Source organism: Alternaria conjuncta (genome assembly GCF_024043145.1).
Source record: "Alternaria conjuncta strain BMP 0040 chromosome Unknown scaffold_1, whole genome shotgun sequence".
NCBI lineage: Eukaryota > Fungi > Ascomycota > Dothideomycetes > Pleosporales > Pleosporaceae > Alternaria > Alternaria conjuncta.
The window spans coordinates 827021-851906 of record NW_026250090.1 but is presented as its reverse complement, the minus strand read 5'-3'; the positions used below and the strand labels follow the sequence as shown (position 1 = coordinate 851906).

Below are 24886 nucleotides of genomic sequence, written 5' to 3'. Positions count from 1 at the left end.
CCACAATGTATATAGTCGAATTCTTTCACTGCCTCCCCACGCCACCCGTTATTTCGTTCGACATCGTGCACTGAAAAGGGTACAGCAACGTACTTCATTATTTCGAACTACACCAACGTGTTTCTTCGACCCTGCCAAGACGAATAGGTTGCACTCTTCTTCCGTGAGACTATACCACACTAGCTTCCACTACTACAGCCGCCTGAAGCTACACCAACCTAGGCCTATTATTTTACGCCTATTCTCAGACCATCTCACATACAGCCTCAAGTCAGCCACCCGATTCTGTCGACCATGTGCGGCTTCACATGCATTACATACAGCGAGTGCGCCCATACCGCGCTCTCAACGAAGCCCGAGCACACCTCTCTTTGCTTTAACGCGAAAGAAATACACTTGGTTCAAGGTGTCGACTGTGCACCCGCCAACTGTGTCCCGACTGACGACACAGAAACCCCGATTGCCGCCGAGAATACTATCTTTGATTACTGCGATGACTGCCGAGCCGAAGCACGCGCTGCTAAACCGATTGAGCGCGGTGAGATGGATGACATAGTGCAGGCTCGTGCACATGCAAAGGACGAGGACCTAGGCGTTTATGATGAAGAAGAGACTGAGCGACTGCGAAATCTGGCCACTTACCTCGAAGAGAAGCATGCTACTGGCCTGGAGGTTACTCAACAGCTCAAAACTTTGTCGTCAATTCCGACCATTCTTGCTCTCATCACAGACCCCGAGCTTCGCGCCCTTCTGTGCGCACCAGACGTGGAGAAGCACTTCACTACCTTCAAGTACTGTTCCGAACTCTTTCCAGTCATGGGCAGTTACATCCAGCAGCGCGCCCCAAACAAGCTGTTTGTGGAGACATTCGTATACCTGAGCGATAGAGCAAAGAAGGCAACGGCGTTGCTGGAATGTTTCCAAATCGTTCTCGAGTGCGTCCTCAACTATGAGCCGTCCCGACCGGAAGAGCACTTCAACGGTAGCGAAGCCCGATTAGAGTTCTTTGGCAATATGCTCAAGTGTATGGTTACTGGTAGGGATCTTGAAGTCCCTCCGATCGCCTTCCATTTTCACGAGAACAACTTTATCATTCCCAAAGCCACCCTTCAGCAGCTTGAACAGGATCAAGACGTGCCGCAAGCTTACACCGAGAAAAAGGAGAAGAACTCGGAGATGAAACCATCGCGGAAGGAGCGTGGCATTCTGAACATACACCACCTGGCGTTCGATCCTGAGTCACTGAAAGGACTATTGGACGACGAACCGTCCCGTAACTTCGAGGCAGTACATGTTGCGTTTCCGGAAGATGAGAATGCTGTGGGTATAGACGTGGAAGATGAGCAAGGTAACAAGCTCGTTTGGAAAGACGGGAAGCCGCACATCATGTTGGCTGTCATTGAAGCTGAAGACAAGACTACTGTCAAGGAGACAAATGAGCAACCGGCAAAGCCTTCAGATGAGCTTCAGGCTGCGCCAACGAAGACGACATATCAACCAGCAGGCGGCTTTGGTTTCGATTACTCAGATGATGAAGACGATACACTCGTTCAGACTGAAGAGGAAAGTAAGGCTATTGCGGTCAAGAGCAACGACATATCCTCAGACCCGTCTCCCTACCTATGCATACCCTCCTCCCCACCCGTATCGGCCGCAGAGTGTTCATTCCAGTCTCATTCATCCAGTACGTCTAATCCATCCTCACCATCCCTTCCAGCTCTTCCGAACAGACGCGAGAACGAAAGCGCGGAAGCAAGTCAACCCAACAGTGGCTCCTCCTCACCATCGTCTCGTAAGCGCAAGTCGTTATCAAGCGAGTCAAGCGAAGACGACAAAGGCATCAGCAATGACAAGGAAGAAGACAAACAACACTCCGACCCTCCCATGAAGCGAAGCTGCAGGACCAGTCTATCATCCGACTCTTCCTCTCGATCTGCAACGCCAATAGAGAAGTTGCGCACTTCCCCATCAGCACCAGCCTCACCCTTAGCAGACCTACCTCCTCTACCATCTTCGCCTGCATCTCCAGGTAGTTCGTCGTTGTCTTCTGTATCGTCTTATGTGGACTCCGCATCATCGTCTCGGTCGCCTCCTGCACCCCTTCCGCCGCAGCCAACGACGCCACAGCACCGCATGCAGACGCGTGCTATGACACGCAGTGCAAGTACCACACCAGCGCCTCCGGATGCGGCATCTACGAGAGCAACGCGTTCATCGAGGAAGTGATGGAAAGAACAGTGTCAGCATAAGAGACAGAGGGGCTGATGAGATGGATGAGACTTTGAGAGAACAAAGGAACAAAAGGGAACACAACTATATCCCAGGTAATTGCACGAGAGATATCGCAGTGGCTTGAGGTCTCGTGGATCAGTGTTGTTGCATAGGCTTTTGCGCGTCGCGTTCTGTCGACACTTATCGTGTGTTTTTGTTATGACTTGTTTCAAGACTATTCCATTCCTTTAGTCAACAAGAGTTCCCGGGTATGTAGTCTTGAAGGTTGTGACAAAATGCACAAATTCGGGTTGAAAAAGATCAGAACAGCTTTTGTGGGTATCAAACGACCTACTACGCCCCGACTAAACCATGCGCATGTATTAGATATGGTGTCGTACGCTCCACAATGACAAGCGTATGCAAGCGCGGCGAATGACATTAGAAGTTGCAGATATAGCTCATTCGGAGTCGTCACCCCCGCTGTCGCCGCTCTTATCATCCTCCTCGTCTTCCGATTCGCCCTGGACATCGTCATCATCATCGTCATCGTCGTCTTCGTTATCATCGCCGCCAGCCTCTTCCTCGCTATCGTCTTCCAGTACAACCTTCTGCTGTGGTACAGGTTTTGCTGCTGCCCTTCGGCTTGGTCGACCCGTAGCGGTGACTTCACTTGCCTTTCCCCACGCCGCTTCGCCCTCTTTGATTGCCTCGAGGTCTTTCGCAAACTCCCTCTGCTCCTTGATCTTGGCTGCCTTTTCAACCGAGTATTTGCCATCCATGCCCACGTCCTTCAGCCAGCCCTTGAGCACGCGGATCTTGTCCTTCGAGGTGTCGCACTGGGACAGTTCGGGGTCGCGCGACCAGACTTTTCGAATGCCGCACTTCACGAGCCAGCCTTGGAGTCGCTTGACTTCAGCGGTGTCGGGATCGTCCTCGGTCTTCGCTTTGGGCGCCGCTTTCGGTTTCGCCGGGGCCTTTTCCTTCTTGCCCTTTGCTGCAGCGACTTTCTTCTTCTTCTTGGGCTCTTCGTCTATGACGCTGGACAGATCACTGTCAGATACGTCGCCCTTTGTCTCTGCCTTCTTCGCTGGCTCGGGTTCGACGTCGCTCTCATCGTCAACCACAGCGCCAGGTCTGGATGTCGGCTTCGGCGAATCCTCCTCGTCCGAGTCTTCTGTCACAGTCTTCTTCCCCCGCCGTACTAACTTCTTGGGTGGCTCGCTCTCTGCATCGGATATCTCGGCGGGTGGTTCTGAGAGCTCAGCTTCGGACTCGGTCTTTGCGCGCTTCTTGGGTTTCTTGGCGGGTGCCGCAGCCTTGCGCTTGGTGCCTCTGGCATTCTCGGTGGCAGCTTTGGTCTTCTTCTCGGCGGGCTTCGCTTTGGGTTTCGGGGCGGCTTTTTTGGGAGAAGACTGTGGTGTAGGCTCATCGGAGCAGAACTTCTCCTACATATTTTTAGTACACGGTAAGGAATTGGAAGTCGGGCCTCATACCACTGCGTCTACAATGACTTTCTGTGATTGCTCTTTCCATGTCGAGTCTGTCTTGAAGAAGCCCTCGTCTAGGGCTAGTTCCTTCTCTGCGCGCGCCCGAACGCGCTTCACAGTCAGATCATCGCTTTTTCCAGATTTGTGGATCGCGATGACAATGTCGCGCAGTTTGTTTGAAATGGTCGCCTCAGAGGGCCGGTCTGCTTCGGAATCCGACATGATGGGCGGCGCGTTCGTAGATGGTGTTGATGATCGACGGCCGTACGCGATAGACGCGGCGGTTAGGGCAGGCACGTCGCCGGTAGCGTACACGTGACTCCGCGGAGAGATCCAATGGCGTCAAGTGGCATCAGGGCCTGCGGGGAATTTGTCGTGTCGAGCCACGGCGATGTATCAGTTGAATCGCATTCCTTCCTGCTGATTGCATGAATCGCATGGTATTGCCAATGCAGATGCCCATAGATGATGCTGGGCGCCGCCCTTTGACGTCGAGTTGGTCTGTGAGCGCCCCGCGTCTGCTGGGTTGGGCAGCTCCACGACCGACGTCACATTTATTCCCAAGTTTCACACAGACACCGCCAGCTTCATTCAGTGTTTTCCAACGCGGCCTACACCTGTCAGCGACCGAGCTGCATGCCGCCAGTCCCGACCGCCCCTAGCCCCAGTCATCTTCAACTTTAGCATCTGCCCGGGTTGTAACTGCGCCCTGCCGTCTGCCAACTCTGGCCGCTTGAGCTCGGAACCTGCGAGAAGCCGCCTCCACCTTCGAGCGGGCCTTGATCTATTATCATTCTTTCGTCACGCCAGCACCACAATTAAAATAACTGATCCCTCCCCCCTCGCGCCAAAGGAAACCTACCCACACCGCCTGCTCACCGGCCCCAGCCACGTTGCGGAGGTGAATGCTGACCTCGCCCAACATCCTACGCCGCAGATAAATTTCCTGTCAGGAGTGTCGCGACTCAACCACCTTACAACCCCCACTATCCAACATATCCACCGCCAAGATGTCTAACGCGCCCACAACCCTCAAGCAGCCCGAGTCGTCGGAGGGACGTCTGCTGCTCGTGTCGAATCGACTGCCCATCACCATCAAGCGCTCCGATGAGGGCAAGTACGACATGTCCATGTCCTCGGGAGGACTGGTCAGCGGTTTGAGCGGACTCTCCAAGACCACCACCTTCCAGTGGTATGGCTGGCCCGGACTTGAAGTCCCCGAGGACGAGACAAAGACTTTGAACGACCAGCTCAAGGAGAAGTACAACGCGGTACCTGTTATGCTCGACGATGAGCTCGCAGACAGGCATTACAACGGATTCTCAAGTGAGATTACCTATGTAGAACCATATCGCTGCCAGCACTAACAATTGTAGACGAGATCATGTGGCCGCTCTTCCACTACCACCCCGGTGAGATTACCTTCGACGAGTCCGCTTGGGACGCCTACACCGAGGCCAACCGCCTGTTCGCAAAGGCCGTCGCAAAGGACGTACAAGACAACGACATGGTCTGGGTGCACGACTACCACCTGATGCTCATGCCCGCCATGTTGCGCGAAGAGCTCGGCAACACGAAGAAGAATGTCAAGATTGGCTTCTTCTTGCACACACCTTTCCCCAGTTCCGAGATCTACCGAATCCTCCCCGTCCGCAATGAGATTCTGCTTGGCGTTCTCCACTGCGACCTCATTGGCTTCCACACATACGACTATGCTCGTCATTTCCTGAGCAGTTGCTCGCGCATTCTGTAGGTATCAGCCCAAGGGCAGAGTTCGCACTTGCTAACTCAGACCAGGGGACTTGCCACAACACCAAACGGAGTCGAGTTCAAGGGCAAGGTCGTTACTGTCGGCGCTTTCCCTATCGGTATCGATCCCGAGAAGTTCGACGAGGGTCTCCAGAAGCCCAAGGTACAAGAGCGGATAGCAGCCCTCGAGAAGAAGTTCCAGGGTGTGAAGCTCATCGTTGGTGTTGATCGCCTCGACTACATCAAGGGTGTACCACAGAAGCTGCACGCTCTCGAGGTGTTCCTCACAGAGCATCCCGAATGGATCGGCAAGGTCGTGCTTGTACAAGTCGCCGTTCCTTCTCGGCAAGACGTCGAGGAATACCAGAACCTCCGCGCAGTTGTCAATGAGCTTGTTGGTCGCATCAATGGCAAGTTCGGCACTATCGAGTTCATGCCTATCCACTTCATGCACAAGTCGGTCTCTTTCGACGAGCTTATTGCGCTCTACGCCGTCTCAGATGTCTGTCTCGTATCTTCGACACGCGACGGTATGAACCTGGTGTCCTACGAGTACATCGCGACACAGGAGAAGCGACACGGTGTCATGATCTTGTCCGAGTTCACTGGTGCTGCACAGAGCTTGAACGGCAGTCTTATCGTCAACCCATGGAACACCGAGGAGTTGGCAGATGCCATTCATGACGCAGTCACCATGGGCGATGAGCAACGTAGTCTAAACTACCAGAAGCTGTCCAAATACGTCCGGAAATACACTAGGTAAGTGCCCACGATCACATCTCGATCGACACGTTCTAACTTCACACAGCGCATGGTGGGGCGAGTCGTTTGTCACCGAACTTAGAAGGATCTCGGAGACGCCAGACCGCAAAGTACACTTCGCTAACGCTCCGGTTGCTGGAGTTGATGACTCTACAAAGACTGCTGGTGAGACGAGCTCAGAGCTACCGATCCGCCAGGAGACCGGCAACAAGGACAAAGAGTCAGACCCGGCCGCTGCTGTCGATGCTCAAAAGGAGATCGACGGCGCATCTAGCCGATAGGCGCTGTGCCCCACGGTGAGCACCTCTGATTATTACGACGGATGATTTCACGTGACGAAAGTTCGGCGTGATGGATTCGCTTGGGTTTGACGATTGATGAAGGTTCCGATTCTCAGTATCCCCTCAATTACTAGATCTTCTTACCTAGAAGCTGTAGTGGAAACATCACTGCAGTAACAATATACCCCCTCTACACACGACCTTGTTCTTTGCACTCTGATCGTAACTGTTTTGTTCCGCGAGTGAGTTCGTACCTTCGTGAGAAACAGGTATATGAGAGCGTGGGATGTTCCTGCCTACGAAGGTCACTGCCAAGCCATTAGCGCGTCATCATCCGCTGTCGCAAACCTCACGCGCAATTTCGCGTCTTCTGCGCCCCCAACCCCCATCACGCCGACAAGAAAACTTGCACCGGCAACTTCGGAAACGATTGGTAACGAGTTTGATTTCACGCGTCAATACGAATCAAGCCTCGATGTTGACGCGCAAAACACGGTCATGAGAAACCACAATGGAGCGACCCGCGTCTTTTATTAGAAGTCTGACTGCGTAGGTCTGACACTGACATGACCGAATCTCAGCAGTCGACTTAATCAGCACCGCCTATCTACCACTCAATTAGAGCGCCACTAAACTCACGCTCCACGAAGCCGACGGGAGCGTACGTGTGCGGCTGCTGCGCTAGCTCCGAGGAAACGCCAGACGCTCCTTCCAAATGGTACCAGTCCCCTCAAATACCGACATCCACTGCCATCCCAAACGCCAAGTCACTGCATGAACTACCACCCTCACTTCTGCTTGAACATCGCTGCCTCCCATCCGTACGCACGCGCTAGTCGACGTCCGTAGCGTCTGGCCAGAGTCAATGGCACTTCACCGCTCGGATGCGGCTCATGGAACTGGATTCCGCGTGGCAAATTCAGCTTCTTCGGTGTGAATTGCCATGCAGACCCGTGTAGCTTCTCGACGGCGAATCCAAGCTTGGCAAGCGTGGCTACGACTTGATCCCAGCGGACTTTACCCGGGGGTTCGCTGTCGTTTGGCACATGGAAAAGTGCTTTGATCACGATATAGGCGTCTTTGCCGACGTGATACAACGGTTTCGAAATTGCAGCCGATCGCTCAAGCACATCCTCATCGGCATCCTGGGCTATGGCTGTCATCTCGCCGTGCGTCTTCGCTTTGGTTCTATCCGTGACATCGAGGCGATTGAAATTCCCAGTGATCTCTTTGGTTGGGTCGTGGAAGATCTCGGATGTGGCCTGATACTCGTACACGGGAGACGGTGTTGATGCCGTGTCAAGATCTTCGGAGTCAATCCACGGAGCCGTTCTTAGCATCGGGCCACCTTTGTCCAAAAGTCTGCGAATGGTATCGTGTTGAGAATATCCTGTACGCTTGCGAAAAGCATTGTCGATGTACCTCCAAAACTTGTCCAGGTTGCGTTCCGCTTTTCGACGCGCTCCCACCGTCTGCTTTGTTCGGACGCTCTCACTCGGATAATCGAACCTGCCATTGGATGGATTACCAAGATCTGGGGCAATGACACCTCCATCGTCTAGAACCTTTCTCCAGCGCGCCAAAGGTTGCATAAATTTGAGATACCACTTGGCGTAAAGGGGGCCCTTTCGTCCACAATCGAAGTGATTCCTCAGCTTGACGTAGCAGGAAGACACTCGCAGTTGATGAAGACACTCAACGCACACTGAAAGTGTATTCAGATAGTCCTCTATGAATGGCGAGACTTTCTCTTTGGCGGAAGGCTCTCGCCTAAAGTACGTTTCAAGGCAATCTAGATTGAGATGGGAGTAGTCGACGACCTGAGTGAAGGCGGTCGCCCGGGTCAAGAGCTTCCTCACGCGCTGTCCGATGATATCGTTACTATCCACTTCTGTGGTTCTGTAATCAGATTCACCTTCGAGCACGTTGTCGCATCCTGCTGGTATGGTGTACCTCATCATGAGATGCCGTAACTGTGGTGCTCCCATCAAGAAGTGCCTGATGAGACCCGCCGCGTCGTAACTACCTAGACTCAACATGTAGTACAACATCTCCACACTATCCGAATAGCGCTTGATAAGCTCTTCGCTTGCTTCCACACGCAAACTCAGTGTGTGAAGAACTTCGACTTCGCTTGAAAGTCGGTAAAGCTGATCCCAGAAGACCAGGCACGCATACGCCTTGTTCAAGATCTCACGGAGGATCAGAGAGTAGAACTCGCTTGTTCCAAGTCTCTTCGATGGTTCTCCGGCTTCGTTCAGTATGTTTTCATGTCGATGTTCGGCGTGATCTTGAACATACTCTGCGAAATACGCAGGATCTTCGCGCAAAGCCCAGGCATGGTCCTCGCACTTTTCCACTGCTGTCGAGATCAGGTGGCGGATACGTGCGAAGTTTGGCTCGCCTCGCGGACCAAATGGCGCCTTTCTGCATGCATCTGCAAGACTACTACTCAGCTCTTCTGGTTCTGACAAGCTCGGCGGTTCTGACAAAGGCGGATAAACGTCGCTGCACAGCGTCCCTGGAAGGATGTCATGCATGATGTTTTCGCAGCAGCCGACGAGGAACTTTAGTACGCCTTCCTGGATGCGGAGTATCTGGAGGCCCTCTCCTAGGTGATGCAAAACATGCATCGCCTGGTCTTCAGAGACAGCGTTGGTTTCGGACTCAAACCCTCTGATTCGGCCATACATCTCTTCCTTGACTTCCTGTGTCTTGGAGTTTTGGTCCGAGAGATTTATGAGGACATGCTGATAGCGGATAGCCTGGCATGGGACGGCCATGGGAGAGAAGCTGAGCTCGGATGAAGCAAACGTAGCAGGACGATTGCGCGCCCGGGCGTTGATGAACACAAGCAGGGATTTGGCGTCCAACAAGTCTTCTGAATTGATATAAGGTCTGAGCTCGCTGCTGGTTGCCGCATGGTATGGTTGTCCGCAAGGACAATCGGTGAAATTGCCATGCATATTGTCCACATCCGGTCGGTGCAGGTCGGGAATTCCGGGATAGACTACTTGAAGTAGTTCTCGACGCTTCGCCGGAGACTTCCTTCTCCATCGAATCCGTATGGCGCCTTCGTGTCGCTGCACGATTGCGTTCAGACGGTGCCAGTGCGTGAAGATGTTGCGGCTCAGCGTGGCAGCTGTATCAAGTACCAACTCCGGTGGCAGGTCAGCGTCGTTGTCCTTCCGCAGGATCTCGATGATGGTATCAACATCGTCCATCTTGCCAATTCTATGGGTATGTCAGTATTTTGCGCGATCGAAAGAGGTCAACACATACATCGATGCTTCACTGATCTGGATGTAGCTGATAGCACTGGACCAGTCCAGCGACTGCTGTTCGATCGCGACCAAAGAAAGATATTTACGCCAATGTGTGCGGTGGAGGGTCGGGTGTGTAAAATTGAGGTAGTGTGGTGTTTACGCAAACAACAAGCTCTTGGCGCTATGACCGCCGATGGCTCTCAAGAGCAGAGAGCGCGTCACGTGTTGGCAAACAAGACTCTCATGCGACTGATTCGCATATCCTACTCCAAATCCTGATCACAGTCATGCTCATACACCTACCTGATGAGATGCTTTATGTCTTTCGTTGCGATCCACTACCTTTCCCTTCGCTTCTTTGGTCTCATTGGCATCTCTCACCACGCGCATAATTGATCAACTGGATCGCTCATATCAGATGTGTGCTTAAGCACTCTTCTCTTGTATTTGGCAGTCACACAAGCTAGTCGGAACTTAGCCAGACGTTCTTTCCAGTTGCGTGCGACTGCTCGCGCACGACCTGGGTACACACAATTTGCAAAATCGGTCATCTTAAGGGCTGTACTACCATCTCTTGGATACCGTGCTCACTTCAAAAGGCTTTCTTGCTGCAGCATGATTCACGTACTTTCTATCAATGTGTAGAATTTGTGGGCATAGTATGAATTGTGGAAGTGATGAGTGACAAATTGTGATCATCATGCGTCATAACAATACCCTTAGCCATAATCCATCTGGTTTGGCAGCATTTTACAGAACCTCGATTGAGCTATACAAGTAACATAGACAACATAATGAAGTGCCTAAAGGCTCTCACTACCTCACCTGCCGCCACACCTGCCAAGTGAAAGGAGCGCTCTTTCCCCCCCGGTCCTGCACCCACCTTTATCTAGCATTACCAGCTCTCCCCACGGACCTTCTACACCACCCATCCACTATCTCTACATCTCCACCATGAAGTACCTTAGTATCATCATCATCACGAATCTAAGCGTAAGCGCCCTCAGCTCCGCCGTACCTCATGGCGTACCCCCCGACTGCACCCATCGTAACAACGGCGCCTGCGTCGCCTCGCCCGCACAGTGCACAGAAGGCGAACTACAATGCCTCACTACCCTCCATAGTGGCTACGACGGCATAAACATTTGCGAGCATGGAAAGTGGGAGGCGCGCGATACATGTCGCTGCACCGATAAGCCATCACCTCAGTGCATCGACTCTGCGCTCTCTTCTCGCGACAATACCTTGAGCCGCCGGTGCGAGGAAGGCGTGCCAAAGTGTATGTTGCGGGAGAACAACGGGATGGGAGGCGTGCTCTTCAACTGCAAGAACGGGTTCTGGAAAACTGCTATGCGTTGTCGGTCTTCTGAGCGTTGTCATGATGGGAAGCTGGCTACTTGTTCGTGGCTTCGTGCAGCCTAAGGCTAGCTAGGAGAAGGCTTGGCTGTTGTCGTCGCTGAGATGGGAGAGCAGGGTAGTGCTATGAGCTGGGGGAGTCATAACCATGGGCAGTGTACATGCAGATGGGACGGATGAGTTCTTTATCACTTTTTTGTATTGTTGTGACTCTACTATCAACAGGAATGGAAGCATACTATCATCACCATCTCAAGGTATCGCTACATCCCACCACTCTTCAAACGCCGTCAACACCTACTCATTGCGTATAAATCACCATCTACATGTTCGCCAACAGGTACCTCAATCCAGCCCACATCTCCTCACCACTGGGCAAGATCTGCGCAGCGGGCAGGACGAATCCGTAGTTGCCGGTATCCCTCAACTCAACAGTCATGGAATAATTTGCCTTGGCAACCTCGAACGCGTAGTCAACGGAGTCACCGCTGACCTGGTAAATAGTGTTGCAGATAGGGCCACCTGTGAACGTAGTTCCGTGCACAGCCTTGACAGCGGCGATGGCGCCCTTGGTAAGGGAAGCATACTTCGAGGAGTTGGGGACGACACCAGAGCATGTGTATCCGTATGGGTACATCCAAAGCTGGCTGTAGGCGTGGATGTCCATGTACAGCGCGATTCCGCGGCCGGCGGCTAGGCTGTCGAGTTGGGCCTTGAGCAGCTTAGTCTCTACACCGTCACCTGCAGATGGGCCCTTGTAATCTTGTGCGCAGGGGGAGGTCGATGCGCCTTGCGGTAAGTCCCAGTGGGAAGGCCAGTTACGGTTGATGTCGCGGCCTACGCAAGACGCCGAGGGAGTGGTCTGACGGTTCTTGCGCCACAGACGGTCGGCTGACTGGGTGTAGGCGAAGCCATCTGGGTTCACGATGGGGAAGATGTAGAAATCGTACGAGTTCTTGAATCCAGCCGTGGTGGAGTCGGTGGATGTGAGGAGCTGGTACGCAGCGTACTCAACGACCATTGTTGTGATCCATTCTCGTGCGTGCACAGTTCCGTGCCAGACTACAGCTCTCTTGGATCCTTTGCCGCCGCTGCCCCAGATGTGGATACCCTTGATGTCGCGGCCTTCAACCGATTTGCCAGCAGAGACTACTTCAGCGTTCTTTGGGTACGCCGCGGCAAGGTCCGTGATCCATTGCATATGATCGGCAATCGAGTGGTACGCGTTGAACCAGGAGGCACTTGGTGCTGCACCGGCTGATCATCGTTAGCACAAGTTTTAGATCTCCCCTGGAGCCTACGTTGCCGCTAGATCTTGAACTCTGCGAAATCGCAAGACAATGTAGACTCCTGGCTTGTCTTTCCTTGCATGAAATATATTCAACGTACCGGCATATATGCTGACAGTTTGCTCATCTGCGATGGAACGGCCAAGATTGTCGTGCATGACCTTGGTCTATCCAGATGTTAGTGTCAAGAAATCATTGTAGCTAGGACGCTCCATACTGTCAAGGAGTTAGCTAAATATCTTTAAATGTACTCGTGGCGGCTACATTACCCTCTATATCCTTTGTAGACGCTTCAAAGTCCTTGACTGCCGAAGGTGGGACCATAACGTCGACCACATCGCTGGATGCTGGCTTGCCTTTCCACAAGTCAAGTGAGAGCTTGCTCATGACATCGTCGATCTTGGCAGCGTTGGAACCGACATTCACGCGGTACACCTTCCAGTCATCGTAGTTGATCTTCTTCGTGTTGACGGTGGCCGCAGACGCTAAGCCTAAAGAAGCAAGGGCGATGTTGAGGAGCTTCATGGTATGTGAGGATGAAGGAGAAGCGTGAGGGAAGACTCCAGATGAAGGCACCGACTATGCTACCTATATATTCAGTGGTAGACCAGATGATATCGCGCAGCCCTGCTCTATACCGGCACTAAAAGGTTAGCCCCGGCTCCTCCAATGCAGATGCGGAAGGTCGTCAAAGATCCCCAGATTCGCGCCGACCCGGTCGCTAGCACCATGAACGGAAGGAACGAAACAGGTGCTGCAGACTACATTAGTATAAAAACGAAAGTTTAGGAGAGCCCTAGGGTAATATAGACTCCTGGCTCGTTTCTGCGTTTGATTTCTGATTTGAATGGGGCCGGCAAATGAACGTCATCATGTACCCAACCAACCAAAGAACAAAGTAATTGCAATCGGATTACCACGAAACGAGCGCGACCAAAAGAAGATCCTTGAATCGGGTGCTGCTAAATTCGAGACAGAGACGATCGTACGAACACCAATGTGCGGCTATTCGTTGACGGTGAACCTTGGCGTTTACGTGCCTACTGGTTTAGGCAGTTCGCTGGCTATGGCGGTTTGGTCCCCTGCTGATCCGTCTAGGCGCATGATGCTTGGGTCGCCTTCGAGCTTATCGTGGCCTTGGGATATTAATTACCATCGCAATGGAAACAGCTTCCTGGGCGAGCCTTTGCTCCGTAGGAGATTAATGCCAGTCGGGCAGGTGGGCTGCTTGGGCGCTACTGCCACTGAATGCGGTGTGTTTGCTGTAGAGTGTGAGTGGTCATCTGGTGGACTGTATGATCGACTCCAAACCGTGGTTGTGTATTGAGCCATTAAGTCATGTGTAACGAGATGGAAAGGTTGTGCAGGAACAGTGAAGCGTTCCGAGGTTCGCTGTGGCGGGGCGGGGTGCACGTGTTGTCTTGGCGGCGATCATGGCAACGCCATGGAGCGCAACGATCGTTCGTGTTTCTATCCGGAACATCGATTCACGTCAACCTAATAAAAACTCAAGACCCTAGAGCCTACGTTAACGTTAGATTACCTACTTTACAGATTTTTGTCTTAATGTAGTCCGCAGACCTGTTCAGTTTTTGTGTGTTTACAAGGTGGATTAAGGCATCTTGGAGTATGGAGATGTCGACGCGCACCCTACTCCGTTCGCTCCTTCAAGCTCTGGCGGGGAGACCAATCAAGAACGTGCCATACTGAGCGAATCGCTATGACCTTCGTTGTAATCGTTCCAAGATTCGCCAAAGAATGGCTGTGGGCAACATAAGCCCTGGAGGTACACGCGAAACTTGGTAGAGCCACTGCAAAAAATGGACATGATCTTGGCTAATTATCACTCTTCGTCGCATTTCTTCCACACAACCCTCTTTTCATCTTCTTCAGACTCCACCAACACACAATCCCACATCTTCGCCATGTCATCGCTACTAATCAACGCCGCTAGCGCTTTACCGACCTATGTACAGATGATGATACGGCCGACACCTTCACAAGAGAACAGCGTAAAGATATTTCACACTTTCTACATGCTGGTACCACTGTGCTTGTGGACCGTATACTGCCAAGAGCGCTTGGTCAATTTGATCGTAGGAGAAAGACAAGGTGGGATAATGACGAACTTGAAACACTTTGTCGCATGGTGGCTGGTGTACTACTTGGTATACTTCATGGCGTTGAGCCCGACGCTGCTTTATATATACTTGCCTGTTTTGTCTGAGTTAGGTGTTAGATGGTCTATTTGACCTTCTTTCGGACCTCAAGCGGCTGCGAAAACCGCATTGGTGCTTTCCGACAGCATTCCCGTATAGCCAATCGGTTACTCCCTCTTCAGTCCGACCCTACCCGCCTTCCTCAATCCCACGACAGCGATCATCATGCAAACGACCATGTACCCGAACATAAGCCAATAGCTCGCCCTATACCCCTTCAACACAGCCACATCATCCTGGTCCTCAAACGCCCCGCCATCATCACCATCACCATGGCCATCAGTACCCGTACTCCCGCTCTTAGCCTGAACCCCCAGTGCAACAACCTGGCAACTACCCATGCCCAAACTCATGCCAAACTGCGCAACAGTATTGAACACAGCACCAGCCAGCGCCTGCGTCTTCTCCGGGAAATTGTCACTCACGATGATGAGACCGACAGTGAACAAGACATCGGCACTGAACGGGGCGAACATCTGTGCCCAGAAAGCGAGTTTCCAGTAGCTCCATGTTGGGGGCACGACGGCCATTAGGAGAGGCGAGATGGCGCATATGAAGGCGGAGCCGGCGACAAGCCAGCGGGCAGGGACGCGGTGGACGAATAGACCGACGGAGATTTGGATTAGGACGCCGGCTAGGAGGTTGGGGAGGAGGTAGAGGGATGTTGCTAGCATGGAGGCGTGCTGGACTTCTTGGAAACTGGACTTGGGTTAGCTCTGGACTTCTGCCATGTTGAGCAACAGGGTGGTGGACGGTGGATGTTGATACATACTATAGACTGGAGAAGAGTTCAATGGAGTTCATGACCCCGTAAGAGAGTGCGACCATGATGCAGGTGCTGGTAAAGGGGAGACTGTTCCACAGCTTGTTCGGTACGAGGGCTGTTTTTCCACGTCGCTCACGGTAGTGCATCCAGGCTGGAAAGGCGCAGAGAAGGAGGATGCTGACGACGAGAAGTGAGGCTGTCTCAGCTGAGCGAATGCTTGTCAGGTCGGCGCTGATGAGACTATGTGCTGTTAGCTCTATCGGATTCAGACGATGAAGAGAAGATACATACGCAAGCACGTATGCGAGGATAGCTAGTCCGCCACTAGATATCATACCACCAACCCAATCAATTTCCCTACCAACCTTCTTCCAAAGCGCAACCACACCATCCTGATTCTGGGAAGGAAGTTTAGGCAGCGTCCAGATCGCAGCGACAGCGACCGCCAACGTACACCCTCCAGTCACGTAGAACCCCAACCGCCATCCCGCTCTTTCAATCATAACACCACTCAACACCAACCCCACAGCAAACCCAAGCGGCTGACTGAATCCCAAACACGCAAAGCCAAGATTCCTCGCTCTTCCAGACGGCACAGCACCAGTAATGATGGCAACAGAGGCGGGTAAATGCAACGCAAGCGCCACGCCTTGGAGAGCCCGGAAAGCAACAAGCTGTCCGCCGGTCTGAGCAAACCCGCATGCTAGTGTGAAGACACCAAGGAAGGTGATGCCAGTGAGCTCCACGGATCTAGCACCGACAATATCGGCTACAGAACCAGCGATGAGAAGTGCGGCACCGGATGTCAGACCGTAGACGGAAGAGGGCCATAGGTAAAGAGAGCGTTCTAACGCGATGGAGCGTGCGATTGAGGGGAGGCCGACTGTGATGATGCCGTTGGTGAAGCTGGCTATGAAGCCTACGAAGGAGGGGGTGAAGATTGTAAGGAAGGTGCGGAGGGTGGATGGTTTCGTGACAGATGGCGTGGTGGAAGATTCGGTGTCGGATATGCGGTGATCATAACTTGATACTTCTTGCGATGGCCGTGGTGGATGATAGATGGTTTTTATTGTTGTGGTCTTGGGTGTTGGCTGGAGCTCGAAGACCTCGGTCACGGTCTGCGTTTGCGTCGCCATCTTTCCACTTCTTCAACAGGATATCAATGTATGATTGTTCGAGTTTTGAAAAAGAAAGAAGGTCTTGAGAAGACTACAATGCTCATATTTTTCTAGTAGATTCGCTGAAAACTGTGGTAGAGGAAATTATTCGGTGACTAGCTTCACGCCCTATGACGGGCAACATGTCAAAAGTCAGGGTCCACATCTGGGTCGAGAACTTCGATCATCGGCAGAAGCATGGAAGAAGAGGATGTATTCATTGTCAGCTGTCAGTGATGCAGTCGCATCCATTGAGTTGAGCGCATGGCGTTCACAGGTTGCCAAGGCTGTTCTTACGAGTATGCTTCGGATGCAGGTACAAGAGAAGGGACGAAGGCGCTAGTTTTTTTGCTGAGCTTACGACGGTTACTACGGTTGCGCAAGACATGAGACTAGTCCGGGGATGTGGACTTCCCGCAAAAGCGTGCTGCAGGGCGCTGCAAGCCCTTTATGGGGCTCTTCGCGAAGGCGATCGCTGGTGCGCGTGGCCTCACCGCCGACTCCAATTCTACGCGTCGCGTCAAAAAGCGGTAAAGAAAAAGAGGACAATTGTTGAGATGGTGTGCTGTACCGTCTGGACTAGACAGACTTCCAATCAATGGCGGGACGCCGCGTGGCGGTCAAGTTGATTGAAGTTGGCGGCCGTGCTGTTGCTGCATCAACGACTTTGTTTGGGTGACGTCGGCTCGCGTCCCCAACCTCGTCCTAACCTCCTGCATTTGCCCACCAGCCACCCGCACCCAACACGCTCCAAACCAAAAGTTAACGGGAGCCACGCTTCCACGCTCCAAACCCCACACTGCACATTGCTACCAACGCTACAGAATATTCTCTGACTACTTTCTGCCAGTTGCATTCGCTGTTCGACTCGCTATAATCGACCTGCACCTGCGAAAACACCACCACCACCCTCTCGCCTACCATGGCGCCCCATCCCGACATTGCCGCTGACGAGCGGGCACTCTCGCCCATGGCCGTGAATGCTCTGCAGCTGGCCAAGTCAATGGTCAAGCGTGACCAACCTGAGCCATATAAGAACCTCGCCTCAGCAGGCGCACGCCCACCCAACGACCTATCCGGACCCGGCTTCCAAGCCCTGTTTGCTCTCATCGGTGTCGGACTCGCCCTCGGAGCCATCTGGTTCTTCTTCTGGGCCAAGAACGGTGGCTTCAAGTGGCGCGACAACGACTGGGAAGACTACAAATCAACTGTGCTGCGACGCAAGGGACCCGACGGAAAGACTCTCTCCAACGCAACCAAGAGCACCAAGCTCGGCGGTGGCAGTGTTGTACACGGCGGTAGCTACTTCGGCGAACAGAGCGAGCTTAACTACACGGATGAGTCTGGTACCAGTGTCGACCCCAACGAATACCGCGACGCCGAGAGGGGCGAGGGCGGCCTTCGTGGCGGAGACGGACGAAGGCATAAGAAGCACCGCCGCGACCACACCAACGACTACAAAGACCCTGAGCTCCGCAAGTACCGCGAGGAGAAGGCTGCCCGTGTTGGTGGCCTCAACCGCGTTGGCGATGGCATGTACACCGACTACTCCGGCTCTCAACCCTCTGAAGTCGGCGGCTCCCAGGTCTCTAGTAACGCACCGCTTGTCAAGAAGGACGCCAAGGAAGTCAAGGATCCCAAGAAGGAGGCCAAAGCCAAGGAGATGCGCGCAAGGGAACGCATGCGCAAGGCCAAAGCCGCCGAAAAGGAAGCCGCCAAGAAGGAAGCCGCTGAAGCCAAAGCCCGCAAGGAAGAACAAAAGGCAGAGGCCAAGCGCGCAAAGGAAGAGCAGAAGAAGTCCAAGAAGCACGGCACACCCTCTGAGGCTCCTGAAATGGCTGAAGTCACCCGTCCCATGATCGAGTACCGTTCCCCCGAGAGTGACTACACCCGCGCCTACACCGAGTACACCGCCCCATCTGAAGCCGGCACACCAACACGCGCTCCCACAAGGAGTAAGGCCCCGTCTGGACCTCGCCGTGCTCCTCCTTCCGCAGCGTACTCTTTCACCACCGGCGACGACGACACCGCAACCGTCTACACCGGCGTCTCTACCTCTGACTTCGCCAAACCGCCTCCACCAAAGGCTGCCCCCAAAACCGAGCGCAGCGCACCCTCCGAAGTCACCGAGTCAAGCTACTACTCCGACTACCGTCCCAACGCCGACAAGTCCCTGTACTCCGACCCCAACAAGCACGCGCCCCGCTCCCGCTCAGCCCGCCCATCCCAGGACCGCCCCTCCCAGGACCGCACCTCGCGCTCCGGCCGCCCAACCTCTGAGTCTCGTCCCCGCCCCTCAGGCTCGCGTTCGCGTCCTACCTCCGAGTCGCCTCGCAAGCAGCACCGCACTTCGCGTCCTGCTCCCCCTGCATCTGACATCTTCACCACCACCAACGGTGATTCTCAGGGCCACATGAGCTACCCGTGCCACATTCCCGGCCTTAGCCAGGCGGGTAGTGTGCACCCCATGGAGAGTGTGTCTCAAGTCGGTGTCCCGACTAACGCGAGGAGAGAGAGGGGTGGCAGAGATGTCATGGACGGCTACCGTCGTGGTGGCGTCCGCGCTGTTGGACGAAGGGACAGTTTGAGCGACAGCGACTAAACTCGTCCGTTCGCTCCTTTCTCTTCAGTAGTATGATTCGGCATTGCATACCCCCTTCTTGGCGTTATTTGGGCTTTTTCTTGATAGAGCGACTTGATCTTTCTTTGAACCTCTGGGTTTCAACTTTGTACAGCGAGCGCGACGAGAGATTGATGTTATGGATTGGATGTACAGACTTTGGAAAGGGTATACCAGTGATGGATGGAACGACGATGGAGGTATCCGAACGAATGAAGGTTGATGACCTTGTATGTAGTAACACTCAAAGCAATACATGATGACACGGAAGTCACGATAATCAAAGACATTCTCTCCCCACACTTTCACACATACAAATTCGTGATGCACGTCGACCATCACCCTTACTCTCACTCTCGCTCAAAATACAGCACAGCACAGCACAGCAGATAGAGCAACACATCTCAATCGAACGAAAAGGGTATATCACATTACTCTGTCCACTTCTTCCGTCGCAGAAAAACGAACTAGTAACTAGACTACAACGCTAGAACTTGCTTGCTGGCATAAGAACAAAAGCGGAATCCAGTCGGGCTAATCCTGAGAAAACGCAAGAGCAGATATAGAGAGACAAGAGACTGAGACTGAGACTGGTTCATAGCTACATACATAGGCATTACCTCGTTGGTTTTCCATGGTTCCTTTCCTTCCTTCCTTTCCGTGTTCCGTCGTTTCGTGGGCCAGATCAACTGGCCTATGGGTGATTTGTTTGAGATGATAGTGATGGGGTTGTGTAGGGGTGGTTGGTCGTTACGATTGTGGTGGTGGGGGTGTTTTTATGATATATTGGTGTCGTGTTGTAGCGAAGGTGCTATGTTGTGATGTGTTGAGGGTATGGTGATGATTTGGAGATATTGGAAGCAAGCTTCCTCAACTCATACATAGTCTACAACTCATCTCTCACAGCCTGGGTGGCTTGAGTAGCGGCGCTGGAAATACTGCTGACAGCTTCCTCAGCGCTTCCAGATGCAGCTGCGTACATGGACGCAATACGGCTGTTGGCGGCGGCTACGGCGTCGGCGATGCGGCTGTTTGCAGACTCCATGGCCCCTTGCTCAGGTCCGTAGACGGCGGAACTGGCTGCTGAAGATATGTAGGCTGCATTCTCGCTAGCAGCAGAGGCAACGTACTCGGCGTTGACGCTGGCTACAGACGAGATTGAGCTGTACACACCACCTGCACTGCTCGTGGCTGAGGCGACGTAGTCGCCTGCTGTGGGCGTGCCGAAGATGGCTTCGCTGATAGCAGCTTGGGCGGATGCGGCGGCTGACGAAAAGCTATCTTGAGCGGATTGTGTTCCGTAGAGCTTCTCGCTCACTTGAGACTGGATGGATGAGTAGGCGCTCGCAACTGACTCGCTGGCCTGCTCAGCGGCACCCTTGGGCGTTCCGTAGAGAGCGACAGAGGCACTCTCAACAGCAAGATCCAAAGATGCGCTAGCCTGGCTCAAAACATCTTCGATCATGGCTGGGGGAGTGAAGACGGCGCTGACGACTGACGAAGCAGAAGCATACGCGTCAGCAGCCGCGTCGGTGACAGCATCGTAACTGTCGCCCGCGTACGAACTAGCAGCGTTGATACCTTCACTGGCATAGGACTGGGCAGAAGCCATCGCTGCGGGCAGGCCCGTGGAGTAAGCGGAGGCGAAGCGGTTCATGACGCTCTCGGTGAAGTCGGGCTCCTTGCCAATGACAAGCTCTGAGATAAGAGCCTGGACCTCGGCATATTGTGCAGCAGCGGCAGCGGTAGCCTACGTGTACAAAGTCAGTATGTCTCAAATGCGTTTTATTCATCGGACGGAGTTCTTACCTGAGCACCGTAAGCGCCAGCTTGAGAGTATACAGACTCTGCCCATGGTGTAGGCTGGCCGTAGACCTGGCTACTGGCCTGAGCAATTAGTGCTTCCCAGTTCTGGCTGGCTTGGGAGGCAACCGACTCAGTCCAGGGAGTTTCTGAACCGATGACACCAGAGCTAACCTGGGAAGCGGCAGACTCAGCGGCTGCTTGGGCGTTGGCGACAGCCGACTGTGCTGAACCAGACACGTACGACGCGGCAGACTCGGCCGATCCAGATACAGCAGACGCAGCAGAAGCGGCTGATACGGAGGCGACCGAAGCCAAAGACTCAATGGTACCTTGCTGGGGACCGTATACAGCGCTCGATGCAGCATCAGTAAACTCGGAATAACGGGCGTGCGCAAGGCCCACAGCTTCGTAGTACTGTCGGCGAGCGCTGTCAGCGACACCGGTGGATTGAGGTGCGGCGAACTGGGCAGAAGCCTGGCTGAGGCCTTCAGCGAGGCGAGACGATGCGATGGAGGAGACCGACTCGAAGTAACCATGGGTGGGGCCTGCTGCATAGCTCCTCACTGATTCAGTGTATTGCATAGCATTCGACAACCTCTCACTAGCGACTGCGAGGGAATCGGAGTAGGCCTTCTCAAAGTAAGAAAGCATGGTTTGGTGCGCAGGCTGGGGCTCTCCAGAGATCAGAAGAGACATCTGGGCCTTCGCATTCTCGAACTGCTTGCTCGCAGCGCTGACAGCATCGTTGTATCGCGAGTTTGCCTCGACTTGTACGGTCTTGATTATGGCTGTCGGCGTTGGGGTACCGTAGATTGCGTATGATGCCGCAGTCACAGCTTGAGCATACTTGTCGGCGATGACGCTGGTCGCACTCTCAACAGCCGGTTGCTCGGTACCGTACAGGACGCTTGATGCAGCAGCAAGAGCACTTGCGTACTGCTCGCTTGCGATCGAAGAGGCAGACTCGACGGTACCTTGCGTCTTGGCAGGACCGAGGAGCGCTTCGCTGACTGCTCGGCTCATCTCAGCTGCTCGGTCGCCAGCGTCGGCAACCACGCTTTGCACTTTGCTGGAATAGGTGTCGACGACTTCGTCATCGTCTGCCAGCGGCTCATCAAGTACAGGTTCGCGGGCTTCAGCAATGATTTGCGCATTGGCTCCACCCCAGACCTTCTTAGGCGATTCGTAGGCTGCGGAGGCCTTCGATGCGGTGTCATCAATGACTTCAGACGCCTTGGATGAAGCTTGAGATAGCAGGCTCTCGGATGAAGGTTCACCATAGATAGCCTCAGACGCTTGAGACGAAACCTCAGATGCAGCTTTCTGGACAGAAGATGCCACACTCTCAGCAACTGGGGTAGAGCTACCTGATACGGCCTCAGAGACCTGCGATGATGCTTTGGATGCTGCCTCCTTGACGGAAGATGCGATACTTTCGGTAAGAGGTGTTGAGCTACCCTGAACAGCTTCGGACGCTTGTGAAGAGACGTCGGAGTACACGTCCTTGGCAGACGATGCGATACTCTCAGCAAGCGGTGTCGAGCTGCCTTGGATCGCTTCGGCAATCTGGGACGATGCACCCTCAACGTTGTCCATAACTTGTTGGGCAGCCTTGCGGACGCGAGGCGCGAAGACCTTGTCAGAGAAATCATCGCTAGCATCGCCGGCCCAGATCTTAGACTTGGAAACATCCTTCAAGCGTACTAGCTCGGCAACCATGTCCGACGCAATGGCCATGGCCTTGTCTTCAAGCTTCTTGGATTCTTCATGGGCCACGCGAAGGCCTTCGTGTCTGTTACCAACGGCTTCGACTTCGGCCTGCCATTCGTTGAGCGTGTTCCTCAGCTTGTGGTAGTTTTGCCAGTCCTTGTACGTGACGCCATCAGTCCACGCCCATCGCATGCCTACTTCTTGGAGGCCAAGGCTGTGGATCTTCTCAAGTACTTCGACAGTGCTCCTGACAGCAGCTTGTACCAGGGAATCTGTCTCTTGATCGTATGATGCTTTCCAGACACGGATGTCCTGGGCACGCTCCTTGACGGTGAGACCGAACTCGCGGGTCTTGGCGCCGCAGTCTTCGTACGCAGCCTCAAGATCGGCGTCTGAAGCATCCTCTGGGAGAGACTGAATAGTCTTCTTGATGTAGTTTTTCAGCTTAGCAATAGTCGCGTCGGCAGTCTCCTCTAGCTTAACAACCAGAGCCTGACCATGTCCGTTGACGGCATTGTCGACCTGTCGCTTTGTGATTTCTGCGACGCGTACCTCGAGATCTTCAGAACCCTTGTCTGCGGCTGTAGCGAACTTGGTCTGCCAGTCGCGGAGATCCTGGTTGAGCTTCTCTTGTAGTTCGGCGCCTGTGAGCTTCGGCTCAGAGGGCTTGACTTTGGTTGGTTTTGCTTCGAGTTCGTTGGAGGCTGTGCTGGCTGATTCGCTGCCGAAGAACTCATCAAGGACACCCCAGCCAGATCCCTCGGTAGAGCTGGGAGGGACAATGGAGGCGGAGGAGCTTGCGATGGTAGGAGTATCCTTGGTGGACTGAGATGGGAGGCTTGTCTCAGCATCGACGGCGGAGACGACAGACTCGATCTTCTGCTGGTCCCTGTAGCGGCCTAGACGCTCGGAGATACGGACCAACTGGGGCTCGACGTTGTCTCCGTATAGCACGCGCAGCTGGGGCCACACTGTGCGGAGGAGGAAGGCCCAGGTGGCATCCTTTGCGGTGTGGACATGGGGATAGACGATGTCGACGAGGACGTGGTGGCCGTATGCGTGACCCTGTTGGAGGTAGGGCTTGGAGCGCTCGTAGGCCGGGAGCAGTGTCAGGTGGTAGATCTCTTCGGAGCTAGTCCTGAGGTCGTTGTAGTACGGGGCAGCAGCGTCAGTCGCCTTCTTGACATGAGGGCCTAGGTACACGTCGTACTGGCCCTTGATTTGCTTTTGGGCATTCTGCAGCTGGGGCTGGACAGACTTCTCGTACTGGGCCTCTGCGTATTTCCTAGCATGCTCGACCCTGTGTGCGCCGTAGGTGGCGTAGTTGTCCTGGGCGAATGTGGTTATGGGCGTCGTGTAGGGCTTGACCTTTGCAATCTGCGGGGCGACGTAGGTCTCGTAGTAGGGGTCGACATAGGGCGCAGCGAAGGACCGGGTCTGCAAGTAGGGCTTGCACACGCGTGGAGAGTCGTGGTTGAGCTGGTGGAGCGATGTGGGACACCGGAAGAGGAAGGTGATGATGAGATACCACGTGGAGAGTCTCGCAACCATGCTCGTGAAGGCGCCCACGAGACTCCGCCTGGGCTTCCGCGAGCGAGCGGACCGTGAGGTGAGCTGCGTCTTCTCTGCGTGGCCGTTGGCGGTGCCATTGGCGGACCCGTTCAGGCTGCCATTTTGTTTGGACTTGGTCGCCCTTCCGTTGGCCTGGGCGGCCATGCTCGCGTGTGGTGGACGATGAAGCGGTGACGCTGTGTGGCTGACCAGCTTCTGCGGGTGCGTATTAGTGGTACTGCCGCAGCAAGTCGGGGTCTGGCTACGTACAAAAATCAGCGACAGGCGGCAGCGTCTGGGTTGTTGATGTCTCTTGAATAATGGCGATGGCTGCTCGAAGTAACTTGTCTGTTAGCGCTGGGGGGACGACAACCGAGCTGCAGCAGTGATGTAATTGCACGTGCGGACGCGGGAACACGATAGCAAGATCAAGGTTTGGACATGCGATAGGCGGCAGAGAGCGCAGAATTACGCGATAGGGCACGAGAGATGACGGAGGAAATAGAGTCTGCCTGTCGCGATTTCCCAGTCCCAGACATTTTCAGTGCCTCAGGCTGCCCCTGCGGTTCGCGTCGTCTCATGTAGGGCTGGATGCCTTCACCCGCGCTGTAGGACCCTGTGACGCTGATCAAGCACCGAAGACACGCCATGCA

General features: G+C 54.0%; 8 protein-coding genes across 8 annotated transcripts; 3 read left to right on the top strand and 5 right to left on the bottom strand.

Moving 5' to 3' along the window:
- Nucleotides 1-294: 294 nt before the first annotated feature.
- J4E85_000289 (uncharacterized protein) lies at nt 295-1796 on the top strand (the record flags this gene model as incomplete). Its single annotated transcript, XM_051464581.1, has 2 exons — nt 295-1658; nt 1718-1796. 2 exons carry the CDS (start codon nt 295-297, stop codon nt 1794-1796), a joined length of 1443 nt encoding a protein of 480 aa, XP_051331102.1.
- An 876-nt stretch (nt 1797-2672) lies between these two features.
- Nucleotides 2673-3923, bottom strand: J4E85_000288 (uncharacterized protein; the record flags this gene model as incomplete). The annotated part of the gene is made up of 2 exons (XM_051464580.1): nt 2673-3659; nt 3708-3923. 2 exons carry the CDS (start codon nt 3921-3923, stop codon nt 2673-2675), a joined length of 1203 nt encoding a protein of 400 aa, XP_051331101.1.
- A 788-nt stretch (nt 3924-4711) lies between these two features.
- Nucleotides 4712-6493, top strand: J4E85_000287 (uncharacterized protein; the record flags this gene model as incomplete). The annotated part of the gene is made up of 4 exons (XM_051464579.1): nt 4712-5027; nt 5078-5450; nt 5499-6209; nt 6259-6493. The coding sequence occupies 4 exons, from the start codon at nt 4712-4714 to the stop codon at nt 6491-6493; spliced, it is 1635 nt and encodes a 544-aa protein (XP_051331100.1).
- A 788-nt stretch (nt 6494-7281) lies between these two features.
- On the bottom strand, nt 7282-9717 carry J4E85_000286 (uncharacterized protein; the record flags this gene model as incomplete). The annotated part of the gene is made up of 1 exon (XM_051464578.1): nt 7282-9717. One exon carries the CDS (start codon nt 9715-9717, stop codon nt 7282-7284), a length of 2436 nt encoding a protein of 811 aa, XP_051331099.1.
- A 1720-nt stretch (nt 9718-11437) lies between these two features.
- On the bottom strand, nt 11438-12929 carry J4E85_000285 (uncharacterized protein; the record flags this gene model as incomplete). The annotated part of the gene is made up of 3 exons (XM_051464577.1): nt 11438-12372; nt 12505-12571; nt 12669-12929. 3 exons carry the CDS (start codon nt 12927-12929, stop codon nt 11438-11440), a joined length of 1263 nt encoding a protein of 420 aa, XP_051331098.1.
- A 1801-nt stretch (nt 12930-14730) lies between these two features.
- J4E85_000284 (uncharacterized protein) lies at nt 14731-16525 on the bottom strand (the record flags this gene model as incomplete). Its single annotated transcript, XM_051464576.1, has 3 exons — nt 14731-15322; nt 15396-15629; nt 15681-16525. The coding sequence occupies 3 exons, from the start codon at nt 16523-16525 to the stop codon at nt 14731-14733; spliced, it is 1671 nt and encodes a 556-aa protein (XP_051331097.1).
- Nucleotides 16526-17468: 943 nt separating this feature from the next.
- On the top strand, nt 17469-19148 carry J4E85_000283 (uncharacterized protein; the record flags this gene model as incomplete). Its single annotated transcript, XM_051464575.1, has 1 exon — nt 17469-19148. One exon carries the CDS (start codon nt 17469-17471, stop codon nt 19146-19148), a length of 1680 nt encoding a protein of 559 aa, XP_051331096.1.
- A 904-nt stretch (nt 19149-20052) lies between these two features.
- J4E85_000282 (uncharacterized protein) lies at nt 20053-24398 on the bottom strand (the record flags this gene model as incomplete). Its single annotated transcript, XM_051464574.1, has 2 exons — nt 20053-20916; nt 20976-24398. The coding sequence occupies 2 exons, from the start codon at nt 24396-24398 to the stop codon at nt 20053-20055; spliced, it is 4287 nt and encodes a 1428-aa protein (XP_051331095.1).
- Between the last annotated feature and the right edge of the window lie 488 nt (nt 24399-24886).